The 21,633-nt window shown below is 48.6% G+C and overlaps 1 protein-coding gene across 3 annotated transcripts in view; it reads right to left on the minus strand.

Moving 5' to 3' along the window:
• The window catches only part of LOC119977484 (solute carrier family 15 member 1-like), a 51,723-nt gene that overhangs the window by 4,941 nt on the left and 25,149 nt on the right, over positions 1–21,633 (minus strand). For all 3 annotated transcript variants that reach the window (XM_038818468.1, XM_038818467.1, XM_038818469.1), the window contains 12 exons: positions 21,164–21,250; positions 18,906–18,995; positions 17,144–17,188; positions 17,015–17,047; positions 16,818–16,906; positions 15,379–15,460; positions 13,234–13,356; positions 11,482–11,631; positions 5,305–5,351; positions 4,563–4,670; positions 3,369–3,465; positions 571–717 (listed from right to left, as the gene is read on the minus strand). In XM_038818468.1, the coding sequence (XP_038674396.1) occupies positions 571–717; positions 3,369–3,465; positions 4,563–4,670; positions 5,305–5,351; positions 11,482–11,631; positions 13,234–13,356; positions 15,379–15,460; positions 16,818–16,906; positions 17,015–17,047; positions 17,144–17,188; positions 18,906–18,995; positions 21,164–21,250 (1,098 nt within the window). The remainder of the gene's footprint in view (positions 1–570; positions 718–3,368; positions 3,466–4,562; positions 4,671–5,304; positions 5,352–11,481; positions 11,632–13,233; positions 13,357–15,378; positions 15,461–16,817; positions 16,907–17,014; positions 17,048–17,143; positions 17,189–18,905; positions 18,996–21,163; positions 21,251–21,633) is intronic.

Below are 21,633 nucleotides of genomic sequence, written 5' to 3' on the forward strand. Positions count from 1 at the left end.
CGCGGCTGCCACTGTGTGTCAGCGGTGGAGAGAGTGAATGTTTGTGGAAGGGGTGCTAATCAAGCGGGGCTGCTTTCTCATGGATGATGTTGAGCTTCTTGAGCGTTGTTGGACTGCACTCATCCAGGCAAGTGGAGAGTATTCCATCACACTCCTGACTTGTCCTTTGTAGATGGTAGATCTTTGGGGGAGGTGAGTTACTTGCATCTGACATCTTGTTATCCATAGACAAATCCTCCCGAAGTATATTCTTAATAAGTGATGAATACTAGTGGATTACCAGCAGGATTGAAGCTTATAACTACACCAATCATTGAAGATCATCAATGTTATCCTTGATGACTGATCTATAGAACATTCAGGATTTCGTAATGTCTGGCACAATATTGGGTATTTGTCAAGTGGGAGAAGGTCTGAAGGGGAATGCATCTCTTGCAAGGATCAAGCTTTGATGGCACAAATCTTTCCTCTCATTCTCTTCTTTCTGATTGTGGCACAATCGTCAGACATTAAACAGCTGATACCCTGGAAACCCCAAATTGTTTTTTGCTATTAAGTGTATTTAATTACCTGTGAGTAGGAGAAGGCCAGGCCAGTGACAGAGAAAACCACTTCACCACTCGTGATGAGTACATACTGAGGAATCTGCCACGCCATGTGAACAGAGTTTGGTTCAATGTCTTCAATATAAGTTATTTTAAAGTTTTCTGTGGGACACTGAAGGGACAGAATGTACAACATTGTCACCAATGTGGAAACAAAATTTAACACATCTTTAAAGTCATTGAACCTACAATAAACGTACCCGAGTAAGAAAGGCTGGATACAGTAAGAGCACAAAAACATCACAAGAACACAAGAAATAGGAGTAGGGGTAGACCACGTGATCCATCAAGCCTGCTCCGCCATCCCATACGTTCATGGGTGGTCTTCGGCTCGAGCTCTTCTTTCCCGTTCGCTCTCCACATCTTTAATTCTCTGAGAGACCAGAAATCTGTCTATTCCATGTATTAAATGATGGCGCTTCCACAGCCCTCTGTGGTAGAGAATTCCAAAGGTTTGAGTAAAGTACTTTTCCTTCATCTCAGTCCCAAATGATTGGTTCCTTATCCTGAAGCTGTGTCCTCGTGCTCTAGATTTCCCGAGCAGCGGAAAACAATCGCTCCGTGTCCACCCTATCGAACCGCGTCAGAATTTTATAAGCTTCAATGAGATCACCTCATTCATCTAAACTCCAGAGGTTATAGACCCAATTTACTCAGCCTCTCGTCACAGGACAACCCGCTATCTCGGGGAACAATTTGGTGAATCTTCGCTGTGCGGCCTCCAGTGCAAATATATCCTTTCTTAAATGTGGAGACCAACATTACACACAGTATTCCAAATGTAGCCTCACTGGTAACCGGTCCGATTTTATCAAGACCCCCCCCGCCACACACACTCCAGGAGCCCGGTGCGAGTGGCCACACCAAGGACATGGAACCAGCTCAGGCACCATTTCAAGTTGGCGAGACGTCCATAGAAGCCCCCAAAGGTTTACACCAGTGAGGATAGACGCCACATTTGGGACGTGGAGGGACAGAGGGACACTGGGAGCGGGGGGCATGTACCCTGATAGACCCTGGAGGAACTCTCAGAGAGGCCGCAACTCCCGAAATGGGATGAAGCCAGATGCCTGCAGCTGCGTGACTTCCTCCGCAAGGAGGCAAAATCGTTCCCCCAGAGACCCTTCCGGACACACATTTCGGACACAATGGTAGGGCTGGACTGGTTAGGGGATGACAAATGTGGAAACATTGACGGGCAACTCGTAGAAAGGAATAGGACCCCATCGGACAAGACAAGTCGGAAATGAGAGAGGAGCTGGGCATGGAGACAGGGGGAGGACTCTGGATCGAGGCGCTTCACAGGATCAACTCCACCTCCTCCTGCGCTGGACTAAGCCTGATGCAGCTCAAGGTGCACAGAGCCCACCTTACACAGGAGCGGGATCTTCCCAGGGGTGGAGGATAAGTGCGAGCGCTTTCAGGGGGGCCCGGCCAACCACACGCGCATGTTCTGGTCCTGCCCCAGAGTCAGGGAGTTCTGGACGGCCTTTTTCAAGGCCACGTCCAAGGTTGTGGGGGTCGAGACGGAGCCGTACTCATCCGTGACGGTCTTCGTGGTGTCAGAGCACCCAGAGCTCTGGACAGGGAAGGGGGCGGACGCCCTGGCCTTCACCTCACTGATAACCCGGCAGAGACTTCTGCTGGGCTGGAGGTCGCAGCGCCACCTAGGGCCTCGGAGTCTGGCCAAATTCCTAAAACTGGAAAAATGTAATTCTCGATAAGGGGGTCCGAGGAGAGATTCCACAAAGCGTGGAAGAAGTTCACAAACCTCTTTACAGACCTGTTCGCAACCAGCAAGTAACTGTGGGGGAGGGGGCTTATGAAGAGCAGGTAGGAAGGGGGGAGGGGGCAGGGAACACCACTTATAGCAGAGAAGAAAGGGGGAAGAAGGCCATTCTCAGGAGTGGACACGGGTCCCTCCGACACGCATCAAACCGGGGAAGTGGACCCCCTTCGAGAACACAAGGGGGGGAAACAGAACTCTCTTCCCCCCCCCCCCCCACCAGCAAAACAAATGTAATTATAAACGATGTAAAGAATCCTGGCAGTAATTGTAAATGCATTTGTAAAGTTGTGAATAATTCTTATTACTAAATGTTATGATGCACGATCAATGACTACTAAAGCGAGGTTGTAGTCCAACTGAAGGCTTTCATAAGCTAGATGTTTCCCCCTGCAGCTCAGGTACAGAAAGGAAGCTGCTGGGGCGGCACAGGCTCTTATACCCCGCCTTGCAAGGCGGAGCTACCATACAGGCTCGCCCATGGAAAGCATACATTATCTACCAATGGTGTTCCAGCATTACTAGGTACCGTAATACCTCTACACAGACTACCACATGTTAAAAATCCCAAAAGGGTGACTTCTTTTTAAAATTGTATGATGCACACTAATGTAAATAATGTAAGGAAATTATATCACTGGGGCTACTGTCACAGACATGGCAGCAGCTTCACGATACTTGTGTTGGTGTTGTTATTGTTTTGGTTATTATTATTATTTTTATATTGTTCTGCAAAGTTTTGAGATTAAGTGCAAAAGCCCCAATAAAATTGTTTTTTAAAAAGAGATTCCATGCCGAGTTTGAGCAACGTGAGTTCATCATTTACCCCCTATATCAACCTTAGAGTGGGTGGTGAGTGGATTCCCAAAGCCAGTAATTCATAGATCCACATCATCCCTACAGTGCAGAAGGAGGCCATTCGGCCCGTCGAGTCCACAATGACCCTCCGAAAGAGCACCCATTCATGAATTACTCACCTCTTCATTAATGATGATAGTGAAGGAACTTCCAAATCTAAATTCCATTGAATTTTGCGAACACAGCTTTCCATTTATGACATAGGAGATCATTTTCCTAAGCCAAGCAGATGGTAAAATTAGAAATTCAACAATGAATATTTCAGGGGTCAACACCGTTTGGTTGTAGTAGCCACTTCTCATTCTGATTCTCAATCCCTGTCTTTCTCATTATTTAAAAAATATTTTTATTTAGGTATTTGAAAATTTTTATAAAAATAATATTAACAATGACATCAACACGGTATGATAAATGATAAACACCCCCCCCCCCCCCACCCATCCCAATCTTCACACACCCCAGCCATAAAACAACAATCCGCCCCCCCCCCTTGGAATACTGTATCTGCCGACATTTTAATTTTCCCGAGAAAGTCGACGAACGGCTCCCCGCGTCGCAGCGTGGACGTTCCCACCCGCGGGATCTACCCGGCTCACCGCGCCTCGCGAGATCCAACGCGATCTCGTGGGATGTTGCGATGTAAATCCCGCCTCACTTTTTGGCAAATCTGCATGTTAAAGAGAGGCAGCTGGCTCCTTATTCAATGCAAGTCGCCCTGAATAGCCATGCATTTCTGGACAATGCGAGTACTGGGAAACACGTGGCTAAACGCGCTCGCTAGGGGACTTTGTTCCCTTTTGGGAGAGCCATGCACCTAGTGTCTAAAGGTAGAATTGCTACAAGAGATTTGGGTAAACCATTGTATGTTGTAGTCATACCGGATTATGGACAGCGATGGACCAGAGCCCTTATAGTAAATTATGAGCTCAATACAATCTTGCATACGTACTGCATCATGTAGTATTGATGTACCTGAGTACACATGTTGAATCGTTTAATATGTGCTCGTGAAAAAGCTGATTTTGCAAATGTTATGATCGATGTGTATGTTTCCTGTGTTCGAAGTAACAGAATGAATGAGGACAAGAGGGCAGTCCCAACACATGTATCCAATAGTTACCACATAGGGTAGTTCTTTGGGTAAAACTATTCCGGATCTTCAGAGAACGCTTATATTTATGAATGAATAAAATTGATGGGCAAGAAGAGATCAACTGGGCAAACAGGCCCATCAGACATGCCAAGACATTGGGCCAATCAAGAAACCATTTAACTTGGGTATGTGATATTTTTGTACTGAGCGAATCACTTACGTTCCCTTAGTAAACAATGAATAGTTTGTTGCAGATAATTTGTTCAAACTTCCAAAGTGAATCCCACCCATTGTGATATTTTCGACATTTGACAATGCAGTGGCAAATCTGGAATGAAACCACATTTAATTACTTTCAAATATATTGAATATGCAGAAATAAAGGAAACAATATTCATATGCTGAGTTCAGTACAGCAAAAATAGGCATAGGAGAGGTGTAGCATGCAGCAACATTATGTATTTGTTTCGCACTTTTAACAAAATGAAAAGGTTCTTCACTGGAACTTTATTGAGCAATATCAGGCACACAATCACGTAAGGTAGGTGTTAGGACAGATGATCGATAGCTTGGTCAAAGGGGCAAGTTTTATGGAGTGCTTAAAGGAGGAGCGAACGAGAGAGCAAAGCAGAGACTTTAGAATGACCAGAGCTTAGGGTCCAGGCAGCTGAGGGCACTGCTGTTAAGAGTAAAGGGGTTAAAATCAAGGGTGTTCAGAACTGAAGGAGCACAGAGACCTACAGAGGAGGCTAAGGTTAGAGGAAGTGACAGCTATGCCTGGGTGTGAAGCCATGGAGGGATTTGAAATCAAGGAATCTAAATGCAAAGTGTTGCCAGGTCAGGAGTCAAAGTAGGTCAGTGAGCTGCACTGATGGGTGGATGGGACTTCTTGCGAATTAGGATGGGAGCAGCTGAGGGTTGGACGAGTAGGGTGAGAGGATGACCAGCATGGAGAAGACTACCTGAGTGCATTTTTTCCTTCCTCTGGTTTTTCTTCGATATCATCGAGCTGTGAAGACAAAGTCAGAGATTCTTTTCACAAACTTCATTAACTATTGTTACACTGTCAACAGTTCACTTCTTCTAGACTGGCGATGTAATTATTCCCATGAGCCTCGGTGTATTCAGCTCAATCCTACACGAGGAATAACCTTGACATCGTTTCCCTACATTGAGTTTAGAAGAGTGCCATCTGGCAAATATTTCACTTAGGTCGTGAACGTTCTTTTTTTTGTTATTGAGAGAATCACTTTTGTTTAGTAACCACAGTAAAGTTTGTTGCAGATAAGTTGTCCAAGCTCTCTGAACAAGGTGGAATACGCCTTTTCCTGCGACATGCACCGACCTATGTGTGAACATCACTTCATTTCAGGGGCTGGTTTAGCTCACATGGGGCTGGTTTAGCTCACTGGGCTAAATCGCTGGCTTTTAAAGCAGGCCAGCAGCACGGTTCGATTCCCGTACCAGCCTTCCCAAACAGGCGCCGGAATGTGGCGACTAGGGGTTTTCAAAGTAATTTCATTGAAGCCTACTCGTGACAATAAGCAATTTTCAATTTCAATTTTGACGTATATTTTACCATATCACTCTTGTTTAAAGCAGAAGTTCCTCAGGGCAGTGTCCTAGAGACCATCTTCAGCTGCTTCATCAGTGAACTTCCTTCAATCATATGGACAGAAGTGGGGCTGGTCTGACGGCCGGTGGTGGCCATGGAGTGAGTGGTTACACATTTGGCAGCTCCCGCTCGAGGCGGCTTTTTTGGACCTTTTCTCCGCTTGTTGGGTGGATGTTCCGCTGAAAATAAAGTGCAGGGGCGGCCGAAGAAAGTTCAACTCCACTGGGGCTGGTGGATGGATCCACGGACCAGAAGTGGGTCGAGAAGAAGGGAGAATAAGGCAAGAGAACCTTAGTGCGCCACAGGTCAAGATGGCAGTGGGCAAAGGGTTAGCCAGCCCTGCCTGCCCAGTGGTCAATGGAGCAGCTGGTGGACTTCTTAAACGAGAAGTTCAGCTGGCAGAGGAGGGAAGCCCAGGAAGACCTAGCCAAGGTACCATTAAAAGCAGGAATCAACTAGCCGCCGAGGACGGTGATGGTTTGTCTCCACTGATTCCTGGATAAGGAGAAGATATTGAGGTGGGCGAGGATGCCCACTTGGGAAGGGAACGAGCTTCCAGTGTACCGGGGCTTGGGCGTGGACCCTGGAAGGGGAGAGCTGGGTTTAATCGGGTGAAGGCGGTGAAGTTCGGGATGTTGTACCCGTTCCGCCTCTGGCTGACTTTTAACAGCCGAGAACATTATTTCGGGACACCAGAGGAGGCGATGGAATTTTTGAGAGACAGTGGACTGGCAGGAGAAGGAGGACATTGAACTGTAAAGGAGTTGTGAGGAAATGTTTGCTTTCTCAGTCTTTTCCGTTTGTTGGTTGTTGGTGAACTTCTTGCCGTTGAGATGTTTTGTTTTGTTGGGTTTGGTGGTGGGATGTTTGGCGCGTGTCGAGGGTGAGTGCACCTTTTCCTTGTTTTGGACCGGTCGAGCCCGAGGTCAGGGAGGGTGTCGGAGGTGGCGAAGGGGCTCAAGGGGTTTATGGACTGTATGGTGGGGGGGAGGGGGGGGGGGGGGGTGTGTGGACCGGTGGAGGTTCGGGAGGCCGAGGGTGAAAGAGTTCTCGTACGTCTCCCATGTGCACAGGGAGTACTCTCGGTTTTGTTTTTACGTGGTGGGCGAGACGCTGCTGATGCCGGTCGTTGACTCGGGGTACTTGGCAATCGCTGCACTGGATGGACTTGCGAGTGGACGGGGGGCGGGAGGCAGTGCCCACAGTGGAGGCTGGATGTGGGCTGTTAGTGGATAAGGAGCTGTGTGAGCAGGTGAGGGCTGCCATCCAGGGATATGTGGATTTGAATGATACGAATGAGGTCTCAGCGCCAAGTTGTGAGAAGCGCTCAAGGCTGTGGTTAGGGGGGAATTCATATCGATCCGGGGGAAGACGGAGCGAGTAGAGATGGCAAGGCTGATGGACGGGATTCTGCAGGTGGACAGGAGGTACTCGGAGGCCCCAAAGGCTGGGTTGTTGAAGGAGAGGCTCCAGATGCAGTTCGGGCTGGCGTCCATGGGGACGGCAAGAGGGGTAATGTATGTGTACGGGGAGAAGGCTAGCAGGATGCTGATCCACCAACTCCGGAACCAGGAGACGGCACGGGAGATTGGAAGGGTGAAGGACTGAAGGGTTAGAGTGGTACTCCACCTGGTGGGGGTGAATGGCGTATTTGAGGGGTCCTGCAGGAGGCTTGATGAATTGGAGCCCCCTGACCAGGGGGGAGGGGATGCAGCAGTTCCTGGATGGGTTGGATTTCCCCAAGGTGGAGGAGGAACAGGTGGAGGGTTTGGGTTCGGGCAGGGGTTTATGGACTGGGTCCAGCTGTTTTATAAGGCGGTGGCGGCGGCGTGAGGCCAAATCGTGTAAGCTCGGGGTACACCTGGGCTACACCGTGGGACAAGGCGGGGGTGCTCACTCTCCCTACTGCTATTTGCCTTGGTAACAGAGCCACTGACAATGGGGCTTAGAGCATCAAGGAGTTGGAGAGAGATTGTGCGGGGGGGGGGGGGGGGGGGGGGGGGTGTGATGGCGCTGAGCGCAGGGGTTTGTTGTACGCGGACGACCTGCTGCTGTATATTTTGGACCTTATCATTATTGAGGGAATCATGAGTATCCTGGAGGAGTTTGTCCGATTTTCCAGATACAAACTAAACATTGGGAAACGTGAGGTATCCCCGAACAAAAATATTTTTAAAAAATGAAGTGGGGCTGGTCGCTGATGACCGCGCAATGTTCAGCTACATTCGCAACTCCTCAGATACTGAAGTAGTCCAGTTCCAAATACAACAAGACCTGGGTAATATTCAGGCTTGGGCTGACAAGTGGCAAGTAACATGCCAACATAGACCATAACCATCGCCACCAAGAGAGAATCTGACCATCACCCCTTGACATTCAGTGGCATTACTATCACTGAATTCCCATTATCAATGTCCTTGTGGTTACCATTGGCCAGAAACCTAGCTAGACTAGCCGTATAAATACTGTGGCTACAAGAGCAGGTCAGAGGCTAGTAACTCACCTCCTGACTCTCAATACCTGTCCATAATCTACAAGGCACAAGTCAGGAGTGTGATGGAATACTCGCCACTTGCCTGGATGAGTGCGGCTCCAACAACATTCAAGAAGCTCAACACCATCCAGGGCAAAGCAGCCCCGCTTGATTGGCACCCTATCCACAAACCTTCACTCCTTCCACCTCCGGCATATAGTAGCAGCCGCGTTACAATCTCAGGATGAACTGCAGGAACTCACCAAGACTCCACAGTCAGCACCTTCCAAACCCACGACTCCACATTGAGAAGCACAAGGGCATCTAATGCACGGGGGGATTACCCTGCTGGTCACTCGCCCCCCTGACTTGGAAATACATTGCCATTCCATTAACTGTCGCTGGGTCAAAATCAGGGAACTCCCTCCCTAACAGCACGGTGGGTGTACCTACACCACATGGACTGCAGTGGTTCAAGAAGGCAGCTCATCACCACCTTATGAAGGGCAATTAGAGATGGGTAATAAATGCTGGTCTAGCCAGCAAAGCCCACATCCTTTGAATTAATATTAAAAAACCATGGTGTAATACCATATGAAATGACATTGGCTAAGGTTTGTTTGCAGGATGTCAACCATCTGTTAACCTGGCCCAATTTCCCTCTGATGAAGACAGAAATTGCAGCATAATTAATATTGGCTATCCATGTCATTGTGAGCCAGTGGTTAAAATGTAGGTGGAAAATATATATCCTCCTTGGTAAAGAAAGACCATTCTGTAACCTTTGGCGAAATTCCCCGACCCCCCGCAGGGTCGGAGAATCGCCCTCCGCGCCGATTGGCGAGCCCCCTGCGGCGATTCTCCGGCCCGCGATGGGCCGAAGTCCCGCCGCTGGGAGGCCTCTCCCGCCGCTGTGGTTTCAACCACCTCTGGTGGCGGTGGGATTGGCGGTGCGAGCGGGCCCCCGGGGTCCTGGGGGGGGGGGGGCGGGGCGATTGGACCCCGGGGGCTGCCCCCACGGTGGCCAGGCCCGCGATCGGGGCCCACCGATCGGCGGGTGGGCCAGTGCCTTGGGGGCACTCTTTTTCTTCTGCCGCCGCCATGGCCTCCACCATGGCGGAGGCGGAAGAGAACCCCCCTACCGCGCATGCGCCGGTGGTGATGTCAGCGGCAGCTGACGCACCGGCGCATGTGCGAACCGGTGAAGGCCTTTCGGCCAGCCCCGACGCCGGGAGGCGGGCATCAAAGGCCGTTGGTGCCGATTTTGGCACCAGTCGGCGTGGCTCCAACCACTCTGGCGCGGGCCTAGCCCCCAAAGGTGCAGAGAATTCCACACCTTTGGGGAGGCCTGACGCCGGAGTGGTTGGCGCCACTCCGCTACGCCGGGACCCCCCGCCGGGTAGGGGAGAATCCCGGCCCTTATTTCTTGCATTCTGTCATGTGTGAGATTTCCACTGCCACAGCTGGAAATATTTCACCACTTGTTATATCAATAGGGCAGTGGCCAGTCACATATAGCATAGCAACTTAGAATAAAGATCCCTCATCTTACACCAATAATGTGTCTTTGTTGCACTGAAATTTTCACTTTCTACATCTTGTGGTCTCTGTTAATCTTTGAAGGAAACAGCCCATAATTTAGGGTAAGTTCACAATTTCATTTAGAGAGAAGCTCAAACATATTTCATACTTCACATTAGCACTGATCCAAACTGAGTTACCCAAGCTCATACAGCCGTCTACTTGACTCACTGCACTTGCAGATGTCACATTTTTATTTCCAATCCATATCATGTTCTTTTTTATTTAAAAAAAATTTTTTTTTTTAATAAAGAATTTTATTGAGGTAGTTTTTGGCTTTGTAAACAGTTACAAACATCAACAGAAAGAAAGCAAAAAAGGCAAAAATGTGCAAACATCCACGTACTTTCAATACTTCAATCGTAACATACTGCACAAGCCCGCTCCTCTCCCACCGGTACTACCCGCCATTTTATTCCTCCTACTCTACTGTACTCTACCCCCCCCCACCCCCCACCCCCTGCTGACGCTCACTCTCCCGCAAATAAGTCAATAAATGGTTGCCACCTCCGGACGAACCCCTGTACAGATCCCCTCAAGGCGAACTTAATTTTTTCCATACCCAGGAAACTCGACATGTCCGCAAGCCACAACTCAGTCTTCGGGGGCTTTGAGTCCCTCCACGCCAATAGTATTCGTCGCCGGGCTATCAGGGAAGCAAAGGCCAAAACATCGGCCTCTTTCTTCCCCTGGACTCCCGGGTCTTCCGAAAACCCCAAAAATTGCCACCCCTGGACCCATCGCCACCCTTGTTTTTAGCACCCGGGACATGACGCCCGCAAATCGCTCCCAGTACCCCCTAAGCTTAGGGCATGCCCAAAACATGTGAACGTGGTTCGCTGGTCCTCCCGCGCACCTAGTTCATTTGTCCTCTATCCCAAAGAATTTGCTCATCCGAGCCACTGTCATGAGTGCCCGGTGAACGACCTTAAATTGAAGTGAACGAGCCTGGCACATGTCGCGGTCGAATTTACCCTACTCAGGGCCTCTGCCCACAGCCCGTCCTCCATTTCCCCGCCTAGCTCCTCCTCCCATTTAAGTTTCAGTTCCTCCGTCTGGGACCCTTCCTCCCTCATGAGCACCTTATAAATATCAGAGACTCTACCCTCCCCTTCTTCCCCCCTAGAGACTATTCTGTCTTGGATCCCCATTGGCGGGAGGCGTGGGAAAGATGGGACCTGTCTACGAACAAAGTCCATATCATGTTCTTGTCGCAAAAATAGAAATTCACATTTAAGTGGCATTTCACATCAAAGTACCCGTACCAGCCTCCCCGAACAGGCGCCGGAATGTGGCGACTAGGGGCTTTTCACAGTAACTTCATTTGAAGCCTACTTGTGACAATAAGCGATTTTCATTTCATTTCACTTTTCATTTCATTTCAAAGTATTCAGCACTTAGCCTTTAACAAGATAAGATTCAAAGTGACACTTGCATTTTGCCCATTGCTATACACAGATTTCTACTAACCAATTCCACAGCAGTTTGCAGAACGTCTGTGACTAGGAGCGTGTGACGAGATCCAGTATTAATTACTGTTGGATATGTTACTGTTTTGGCCCCATATGTAACAGAGACATTCTTTATATTGGCTGCTGTGACGCTGATATATTCACTTGCCTGAAAAAGAAGAAGCTAGGTTTCAGATTGACAATATAAGCAGGAAATTCTGAGATGGGAGTTTGTTTTTAATGATATCAGTTGTTATGTGTTTCTATCCATTGCGTATTTAGGGCTTTACTTTAACAGAACCACCCAGCCTCATGATCCATTGCCTGAGAAGGACAAGGGTAGCAACATTCAACTGCCATCTCAAGTGGGTTAACTTCAGAGAGTCGTGAACACCGCCCAGTCCATCACACGAACCTGCCTCCTATCCATTGACTCCATCTACACCTCCCGCTGCCTGGGGAAAGCGGGCAGCATAATCAAAGACCCCTCCCACCCGGCTTACTCTCTCTTCCAACTTCTTCCATCGGGCAGGTGATACAGAAGTCTGAGAACACGCACGGACAGACTCAAAAACAGCTTCTTCCCCGCTGTTACCAGACTCCTAAATGACCCTCTTATGGACTGACCTCATCAACACTACACCCTGTATGCTTCACCTGATGCTGGTGTTTATATAGTTACATTGTATATCTTGTGTTGCCCTATTATGTATTTTCTTTTATTCCCTTTTCTTCCCATGTACTTAATGATCTGTTGAGCTGCTTGCAGAAAAATACTTTTCACGGTACCTCGGTACACGTGACAATAAACAAATCCATTCCAATAAACAAATCCATTCCTGGAAACACCTTCACCTGGAGGGTCCCCGCCAAGGTACACAGCTCCATAAATGTAGCTCCATATGTGGCTTAGAAAAGGTCAAGTGGGTTTGAATCTCACTCCAGACTCTTGAGAACATAAATCTTGTACTGAGGAGTGCTGCACTATCAGAGGTGCTGTATTTCAGAATGACACGTGAACTGAGACCTTGTCTGCCATCTCAAGTGGTTTGAAAAGATTGCATAACACTAACGTGAAGAGCAGAAGATCTCTCCCTTGTGTCCTGGTCAACGCTTGTCCCTCGTGCAACATCACTGCAGCGGGTGACCTGGTTGTTATCACATTGCACTTTGACAGGAGCTTCCTGTGTGCAAATTGGCTGCTGTTTTTCTTGCATTACAACAATGACAACTCTTTAGCAGTACTTCATTGGCTGTGTCATGTTTTGGGACTTGCTGAGGTCATTAAAGGTGATACACAAATCTTTTTTTTCCCCTCTCCCCGCTTTTTAACTTGTTGATGTACTATTCTGTCCTCAACATGCCTGGAAGTTCTATCTGGCACTCAGCTTTAGAAAACCTCAACATCGCAATAAGAGTGAAACTGATTGGACAGCTTTTCAAAGAACCAGCGTGGCATAGGCCAAATGGCCTCCGTCTATTGTGCGTGAATCTAAAATATTGTGAATTTATTTAAAAGCTGGGATTGTTCTCCTTGGAGCAGAGAAGAGGAAGCAGAGATTGAATGAGCTATCACAGGTCCACTGGGCCAAATGGCCTGCTTCTACGCTGCGGTGGTCCGTGAACGATTGCATTCATGTCAACATTTATTTTGTGAAACATTTGGGAGCTGGTGTGACGATCGTGTTTCCTAAAGGAGCTGAGTAACACATATTGTTGCATGTCAAACCGAAGTGTGATTGTTGAAAGGTGCTTCGCCAATACTACGTACCTCGGATGGTGGCAGTAAATGAGATGGGGAAACTCCGCCAAGTGCTACGTTAACAGGTGACTTGCCAACATTGATGATTTTAATTTGGCCCTGCTCACCGGTAGGGAAGACCGGAAGAGTTTTCTGCAACAAAAAAGACAGATAATGCAGCAAAGCAACATACAGCTTTACCCTAATGGAAATTGAGACCACCATATTTACAGTGAACTATACAACATCAATTCCATCAGTAGGATGCAATCGGGTTTTTTTTTTTTTTTTTTTCAATGCTTTAGTGGCTAAAAGGAAAACTTCCCTTTACGGTGTCACAATGTGGTCGGCACTAGTCACCGAGCTGTGAAGGTCTCTGTTGCAAATTTCAAAATGATCGTTCTTAACTTCATTCGGAGACAGAAGGAGGTCATTGCTAGCTCTCCCTGTAGAACAATCCAGTCAGACCTATTGCCCCGCTCTATCCCCGAAATCCTGCAAACCCCTTTCCCCCTCAAGTACCCATCCAAATTCCTTTTGAAATTGTGCACTGTCTGTGTTCAAGAAGTAAGTCGGGCCTGGTGCCAAGGATCGAGGACTCTGTGCATGACTGGAGGTGACTGGAGGTGTATAAAGACTTTTCCTTGATTTGTAGAAGCGATGTTCCCAATTGAACATCCTGCAAAGGCAGAATGGCTCCCTCCTGTGCTGTAATCCCAAGGATTTTATTTGACTGGGATTCGTAGCTTTACACAGAATAAGTAGAAAATGTGGATTGTGATAGGGAGATTGTTTCTGAGGGGAAGGGGGAGAAAATTAATTGCGTAAAGGGTGCTCTTAGGCTGGATTCTGCAGACGGCGAAATTGCGTTCAGAGTTCCTGACCAAATCGGGGACGGTGCCGCTGTCGTGATGCTCCACCCTCCAAATCAGCGTACTCTAGGGGTACTCTAGGAGTACGCTGTGCACTGTATCAACAGCCTCACGACTTTGCCTGAGGCCCAGCCCCGGAAGCTCCGCCACCAACCCGCCGAGTTCCCGATAGCATCGGTCGCGTGTGGTCCCATCCATTGGGAACTCGGCATGGTGGCTGGGGACTCAGTCCAGCGCTACCACAGTCGGGGGGAGAGCCTATCCGCGGGGAGGGGGGGAGGGACATTATCACTGTGGGGGAGGGTCCGGGGCACGCGAACCGGCCAAAGGGGGGGGCACTATTTCACGGGTCATGTCCGCGAGCGGCTTCCGCCACGTAGCACGGCGCAACCACGGTACACTGCCGGCGTGCGCGGCCACGGACCCAGCAATTCTCTGGGCTGTATCGGCAGCTAGAGCCGGGTGCTCTACGCTGCCGTCCTGTCAGCCCCCCCACCAGTACGGGGAAATCGGTGGACGTTTTACGCCATTTTTTCTGATACCGTTCCCACGCCGGCATGGGCGAACATAGCCCCAAAATCGGAGAATCCAGCCCCTTGTGCTTTGCTCATCTTTGATCCAATCCCATTTTTGCCACATTAGAACCGTATGCTCCCACAAGAGAAGGAAATAACTGCACAAAGGAAATGGCCAAAATTCAGGGTTATGAATCGATACAAAGGGTGTTGGTTCATTGGTGAAGAGACAGGAGTAACTGGGCTCAAGAGACTTGGAGGCTGAGACTCTTGGGCACATCTGCTCCAAAGTTGCTCCTGAGATTGTAGAGAGAGTTTCATCGGCCCCTTGTTACTCTGAGTCTGAAACGAACTTGAACCAGCCCAACACGGTACCACAGTAGCATTGTGGGTAGCACAATCGCTTCACAGCTCCAGGGTCCCAGGTTCGATTCCCGGCTTGGGTCACTGTCTGTGCGGAGTCTGCACATCCTCCCCGTGTCTGCGTGGGTTTCCTCCGGGTGCTCCGGTTTCCTCCCACAGTCCACAGATGTGCAGGTTAGGTGGATTGGCCATGATAAATTCCCCTTAGGGTCCAAAATTACCCCTAGTGTTGGGTGGGGTTACTGGGTTATGGGGATAGGGTGGAGGTGTTGACCTTGGGTAGGGTGCTCTTTCCAAGAGCCGGTGCAGACTTGATGGGCCGAATGGCCTCTTTCTGCACTGTAAATTCTATGATAATCTATGAAACACGGTTAACTGCAGTCACGCCTCATTCTCAACGTCACCATTGTAACTATGGTACTCACATCGATTTCCATTTGAACCAAAGCAGCAGCAATAAATGCTAAAGCTGCAATAAACATCCCGACTGCCATCTTTCTCAGGGGTCTGAAAGGAGCATAAAGAAACTACAGGTATGAAATCTGCAGGTACGCAGCTACATCAAATTTTACAGCAATGGAAACATTGTCCATAATGGTGTTTCCGACATCACAACACTGACTACCCAACAATGCTACAGTGAAGCCCAACACCAGCTGGAGGAGCAGCTGGAGGAGCAGCTGGAGGAGCAGCCGGGCACATTGCAGCCCTGGGGGCTGGACTCAAAGTCAAGTTCGGCAACTTTAGATTTTGACCTTTCTCCTCCATCTTCAACCCTTCCTTTTTTTCCCTTTTTTCCTAATATTCCACATATGTATTGCCTCAATGCAAAGCATTCCCCCTCACACCAGCTCATCTGTTTAGGGCGGCACAGCGGTTAGCACTGCTGCCTCACAGCGCTAGGGAGCCGGGTTCGATTCCAGCCTCGGGTGACTGTCTGTGTCAAGTTTGCATTTTCTCCCTTCGTGGGTTTCCTCCGGTGCTCCGGTTTCCTCCCGCAGTCCAAAGGTGTGCAGGTTAGGGGGATTGGCCACGCTAAATTGCCCCTTAGTGCCTAAAGGTTAGGTGGGGTTATGGGGATTGGGTGGGCGGAGTGGGCCAAGGTAGGGTGCTCTTTCAGAGGGTGGGTGCAGACTCGATGGGCAGAATGGCCTCCTTTTACACTGTAGAGAACTCTATGGATTTTATAATTTGTTCCTAAAGTTGTTACTTTTTATTGCAGTTTCTTTTGCTCTAAGAATCTCCCTCCTTTCGGTTCCGAAGAAGGGTCCATGAGACGAAGTGTTAATTGTGATTTCTTCTGAGTGTCTTAAAGGAGGAGGTAGAGATGTAGAGGCAGGGAGGTTTAGGGAGGGATTCGGGCCCAGTCGGCTAGAGGCACAGCCACCAATGGTGGAGCGATTAAAATTGGGAATGCTCGAGACAAAGGCCGGAATTGGCAGTGCGCAAAGATCTCGGAGGGTCGTTGGGCTGGATGATGTTACAGAGATGGAGAGGGGGTGAGGCCATGTAGGGATTTGGAAAGAAGGTTGACCCTCGACAGCGGAAGTCACAGTCACCAAACGTGAAGTGAAACGGGCTGCACGGTAGCAAAAGGGTGTGGCTTCACAGCGCCAGGGTCCTAGGTTCGATTCCCCGCTGGATCACTGTCTGTGCGGAGTCTGCCCGTATCTGCGTGGGTTTCCTCCTGGTGCCCCTGTTTCCTCCCACAGTCCAAAGATGTGCAGGTTTTGCCCTTAGAGACCAAAAAAGGTTAGGAGGGGTTATTGGGTTACGGAAATAGGGTGGAAGTGAGGGCTTAAGTGGGTCGGTGCCATCCCATAATTCTGAAAGGAGTATCTGTTTGCCAGATTGCTATACTTACGTAAAGTTGAATTTGCATTTAGCGATCAGTGGATAAACAATAACATCAACGACAGGCACCAATATCAGAATCAGGATTGGGTTGACTGTCTGTACAAAGATCAGAATGACGAAAGGAATTGGATTGTGTGTCAAGAGAATCAGCTACTGGGCACAGAATTCATCATGAGAGATGATTTGACACGTTAAATGACATACCTGCATCTGATCAGGCTGAATGTCGAGACCTCCCTAAAGAAAAGTAAGTATTTAATAATAGGTCTCAGTCCAGTTAAAAAAAGTGAAATGGAAGATTCATAATGCTGAAGTTTTTAATTAATGTCTTACAAAATTTCCATCCATTCTGGTAGCTTGGAAGGTCCACCTTGACCCCTGTAAGAAAATCCACAATTGTTAAAGACAGAACTGCTTAACAATAGTTTGTAAATGAATAAGTTAAATCAAACACACACCCTTGAGCACAAATATTCACACCCAGTGCAGGACTGAGGGTGTGCGGGGCTCTCAAAGGTATATCATCCAGCAGGTGTAATCCTAAACCGAGATCCCTTTTTCCCTCCTCAGTGGAGGGGACATCTCGTGGCTCTGTTTCCGCAGCCTCAGAGGTGAATCCTGGATGGCGTGATGCTCCTTCAGTACCAGGGTCAAGGATGTCACTGATTGGATGCAGGGCAACTGATGGGAGGAGGGTGAACAGTCAATAGCCACGGTCCACATTGGTGCCAGCGCCATCGGCAGAAAGAAGGATATGTTGCTGCAGTCAAACTCTAGAGAGCTAGCTAGGAAATTAGCAAGAAGGACCTCAAAAATAGTATTCTCTGGATTGCTCCCAGTACCATGCCCAAGTAGGAGGATAAAGCAGGCTAGAAAGATGGTGCAGGAGGTAGGTCTTTAGATTCCTGGGACATTGGGTCCCCTTCTTGGGAAGATAAGACCTATACAGGCTGGACAAGTTGCATTGAGAAAGAGCTGGACCTCAGTTCCTTGCGAGGCAATTTGCCAGTGTTATTGGCGAGGGTTCAAACTAACTCTAAGGAGAAGGACAGAATATCAGAGAAGAATACTAAGGGGCACACAATACTGTGAGACACAGAGAACTCTACAGCAGGGAATAGTGAGTTATTAGATGGATTCAGAGCAAGGGAAAAAGTAATAAAGATTAAATTAGGGTTGCTGGTATATTTATGTGCGTGGAATGCATGGGGTAAATAAGGTAGTTGAGTTCCAGGCACACACTGCCGTGTGGAACTATGATGCTGTTGCTAAAACAGAAACCTGGCTCAAAGAAGGGCGGCCCTGGGTGTTAAATATTCCTGAACTAGGAAAAGTAGGAAAGGAGAAAGGTTGCCCCAGAGTGGGGCACGGATAGAGTCTATTTGGTTAGAGATAAGTAACAAGAGAGTTGTAAATGCATTGCTCAGTGTAGTCTATAGGCCACCAACTGGAGGAAAAGAAACAAATTACAAAGAATTTACAATGAAGTGCAAGAATTATAGAGATGGATTTTACAGGACCCTGCCCCCACTCTCCAACCAAAAAGAGCTTCTGCATTGGAGAGTTTGTGTAATGTAAATCTCTAAGAATGGACCCCTGATGTTTCACCCTCTCCCATTTCGTACACCATGTTATCTTCAACACAATATAGCCACAACAACCTGCATTTATACACCACCATACAATAATTTATACAATAAAGCATCCCATGGTATTTCACAGGAGTGATCATCAAACTGAATTTGAAATCTAGCCACATAGGCGATATTAAGGCAGATGAGAAAGGTTTTATAGAATGTTTTGAGGTCTTGTTGGACCAGGATCCAATACAGGCCAGCAAGCAGAGGGTAATCGGTCAACAGGATTTGGTTAGAGTTAGGATCAGCTGATCTTTAGAAGGAATGCAATCAAAGGTTTCCTTTCCCATCGACCCATTCCTCAGCTAAGAGTCCACAACTTCAGGTTTGAGGGGAAGAAAATTGGTACAAGAAGTAAATAATGAAACAGATAACCTTTGCTTCAGTTTGCTTTCTATCAACTGCTCAAAATGTTACTTTTCACAGGTAACCTAAAGTAGGCGATGCTTATTTCTTACCTGTTGATCAAATAAAGCCCAGAACATGGGCAGTGGGAGATACAGAAATAATACTTTCAGCACCATCTTGACCTGTGCAATCAAATGTTCCTAAACCAGTTGAGAAAGAAAAGAAGCATAAGATCGAGGCAAATTGCTTCCTATCTGATCCGTGTATTTCCCAAGATGCGATAAGACTTGGCTGTTGATTGTCTGGCTTGGGTGGCATCAAACCCCTCACCATAAGCAAGAGCCAACGCTGAACACAGCCTTAACGAGCAAGCTAAACCCACTGGTTTCAAGTGCAATACTCCAGCTTACAAAGAAGAACAGCTTGCATGTCACATCCATCATTGAGTTTGCCCATGTCTTATACAACTGGTCACATGCTTACCATGACTGCCCTCTGAGTTTCAACATCTTACCCCCTCAAATTTAGCAGAATAAAAATATCATATGACATATGTGATGAATGCAATTATTAAAAACATCAGCCTGCATGGTTATTAAATCTCAGCTTAAACATTGTGCTAATTTGCACATAAGGAACGACATCATGGCCTTGGAGAGGGTGCGGAGGACGTTTACTAAAGGGAGAAGAGATGAGAGAAGCTGGGGCTGTTCTCCATGGAGCAGATAAAAATAAGAGAAGGTTGAAAAAGGCGTTCAAACTAAGGAGAGTCACAGGAAAGGTGCCAGAGGACTGGAGGACAGCTAAAGTGGTACCATTGTTCACGAAAGGTGGTGGAGATAAACCAGGAAATTACAGGCCAGTGAGTCTAACCTCAGCAGTAGGGAAACTATTGGAACAAATTCTGAGGGACAGAATTAAGGTCCACTTGGGGAGGCATGGATTAATCCAGGATAGTTATCATGGCTTTGTCCAAAGGGAGATCACGGGCGTGATTCTCCGCAAATGCGGCGAGTCGTAAAGGCTGCCGTGAAACTGGCCGTGTTTCACGCCAGCCTCCACGCCCCCTCCCGGGACCCGATTCTCCCCCCCAGGCGGGGCTAGCAGCGGGGCCCCGTGAAGCATGGCATCGCGGCCTTAGCGACCGTCGCTAAGTCTGCGCGCCAAGCGTCACGCCGGCTGACGCGCACAATAACGTCAGCCGCGCATGCGCGGATTGGACGGCTCCAACCCGCGCATGCGCGGGGCCGTCATCTCCCTCGGCCGCCCGATCCTGCGGGGCGGCGGAGGGAGAAAGAGTGCGTCCGTTACAGACGCACTGCCCGCGATCGGTGCCCACCGATCGCGGGCCCATGCCCCCCTTGGCATGGCCGTGGTACTGCCATGCCAATCGGGGCCCTGGTTGCCCAGAACGGGCATGTTGCGGCCGTTTTTACGACGGCAGCAAGCAGGTGTGTTTGCTGCCGTAAAAACGGCCGTAAAGGCCTGGGAACTCGGCCCATCGGCCTGGGGAGAATTGCTGTTCGCTGTAAAAAACGGCGAGCAGCGATTCGTGTCGTGGGGCGGCCGTGGCGGGGGAGGGAGGGGAGGGGGGAGAATAGCGGGAGGGCATGAAAAATGTCGGGGACGCCCTCCCGCTATTCTCTGACCTGTCGTGGGCAGCGGAGAATCGCGCCCCACGTCTTCAAGATTTGATTGAGTTTTTCGAGGAGGTGACTCGTTGTGGAGATGAGGGTAGTGCAGTTGAAGTAGGCTATATGGACTGCAGTAAGGCTTCTGACAAGGTGGCACACATGGGAGACTGGGCATTTTGGCAAATTGGATCCAAAATTGACTGAGTGGCGGGAGGCAGAGGGTGATGGTCAAACCTAAAAGCAAATGACCACAGCTGCTGGAATCTGAAACAAAAATGGAAAATGCTGGACAATCTCTGCAGGTCTGACAGCCTCTGTGGAGAGAGAGACTGGAGCTAGCCTTTCGAGTGTGGGCGACCCTGTAGCTTTGACAAAGAGTCATCCAGACTCGAAACGTATGTCATGCTCACCTAATTTGTGCCACCCTCACAGGTTTACAGTAGCTTGTCTGCAGCTACTCTGTGACGTCTGTCATCCAACCTCGGTCAGTCCCCCTTTCTGTTGCCCACCACTTTGCCCCCCAAAGTAGAACACGCTGCTTGAAAGGACTGTGGAAGCAGATTTGATAGGAATGTTTGGAAAGGAATTGAATAAATACTTGGAGGGGGAAAAATTTGTTGGGCTGTAGGGGAAGAACATTGTACTAATCACTAGCTCTTTCAAAGATCTGGCACAGGCATGATAGTATGATAGAAGAAACTATATCAGAAGAAAAGCCCAACCTACAAACTCACGTCATATTTCTCTGTAGCCCAGTCCATAAAATGCTCTCGTTTGGGATACTGCTGACTACGATGCCTGAATCTGTTTTTGATAGCGAACTGTTGAAAATAAACCAATAATTTGTGAATATTATTGACAATAGAACATAGAACAGTACAGCACAGAACAGGCCCTTCAGCCCTCAATGTTGTGCCGAGCCATGATCACCCTACTCAAGCCCACGTATCCACCCTATACCCGTAACCCAACAACCCCCCCCCCCTTAACCTTACTTTTATTAGGACACTACGGGCAATTTAGCATGGCCAATCCACCTAACCCGCACATCTTTGGACTGTGGGAGGAAACCGGAGCACCCGGAGGAAACCCACACACACAGGGGAGGACGTGCAGGCAGGTCAGCCTGCCTGGTTTGCATTTAAAGAAATGCTTGGCAGTTAATTACTGCCTGGTGCATTCGCCATGGTGATGCATCTTATCA

The sequence above is a fragment of the Scyliorhinus canicula genome, chromosome 14 (genome assembly GCF_902713615.1).
Source record: "Scyliorhinus canicula chromosome 14, sScyCan1.1, whole genome shotgun sequence".
NCBI classification, from domain to species: Eukaryota; Metazoa; Chordata; class Chondrichthyes; order Carcharhiniformes; family Scyliorhinidae; genus Scyliorhinus; species Scyliorhinus canicula.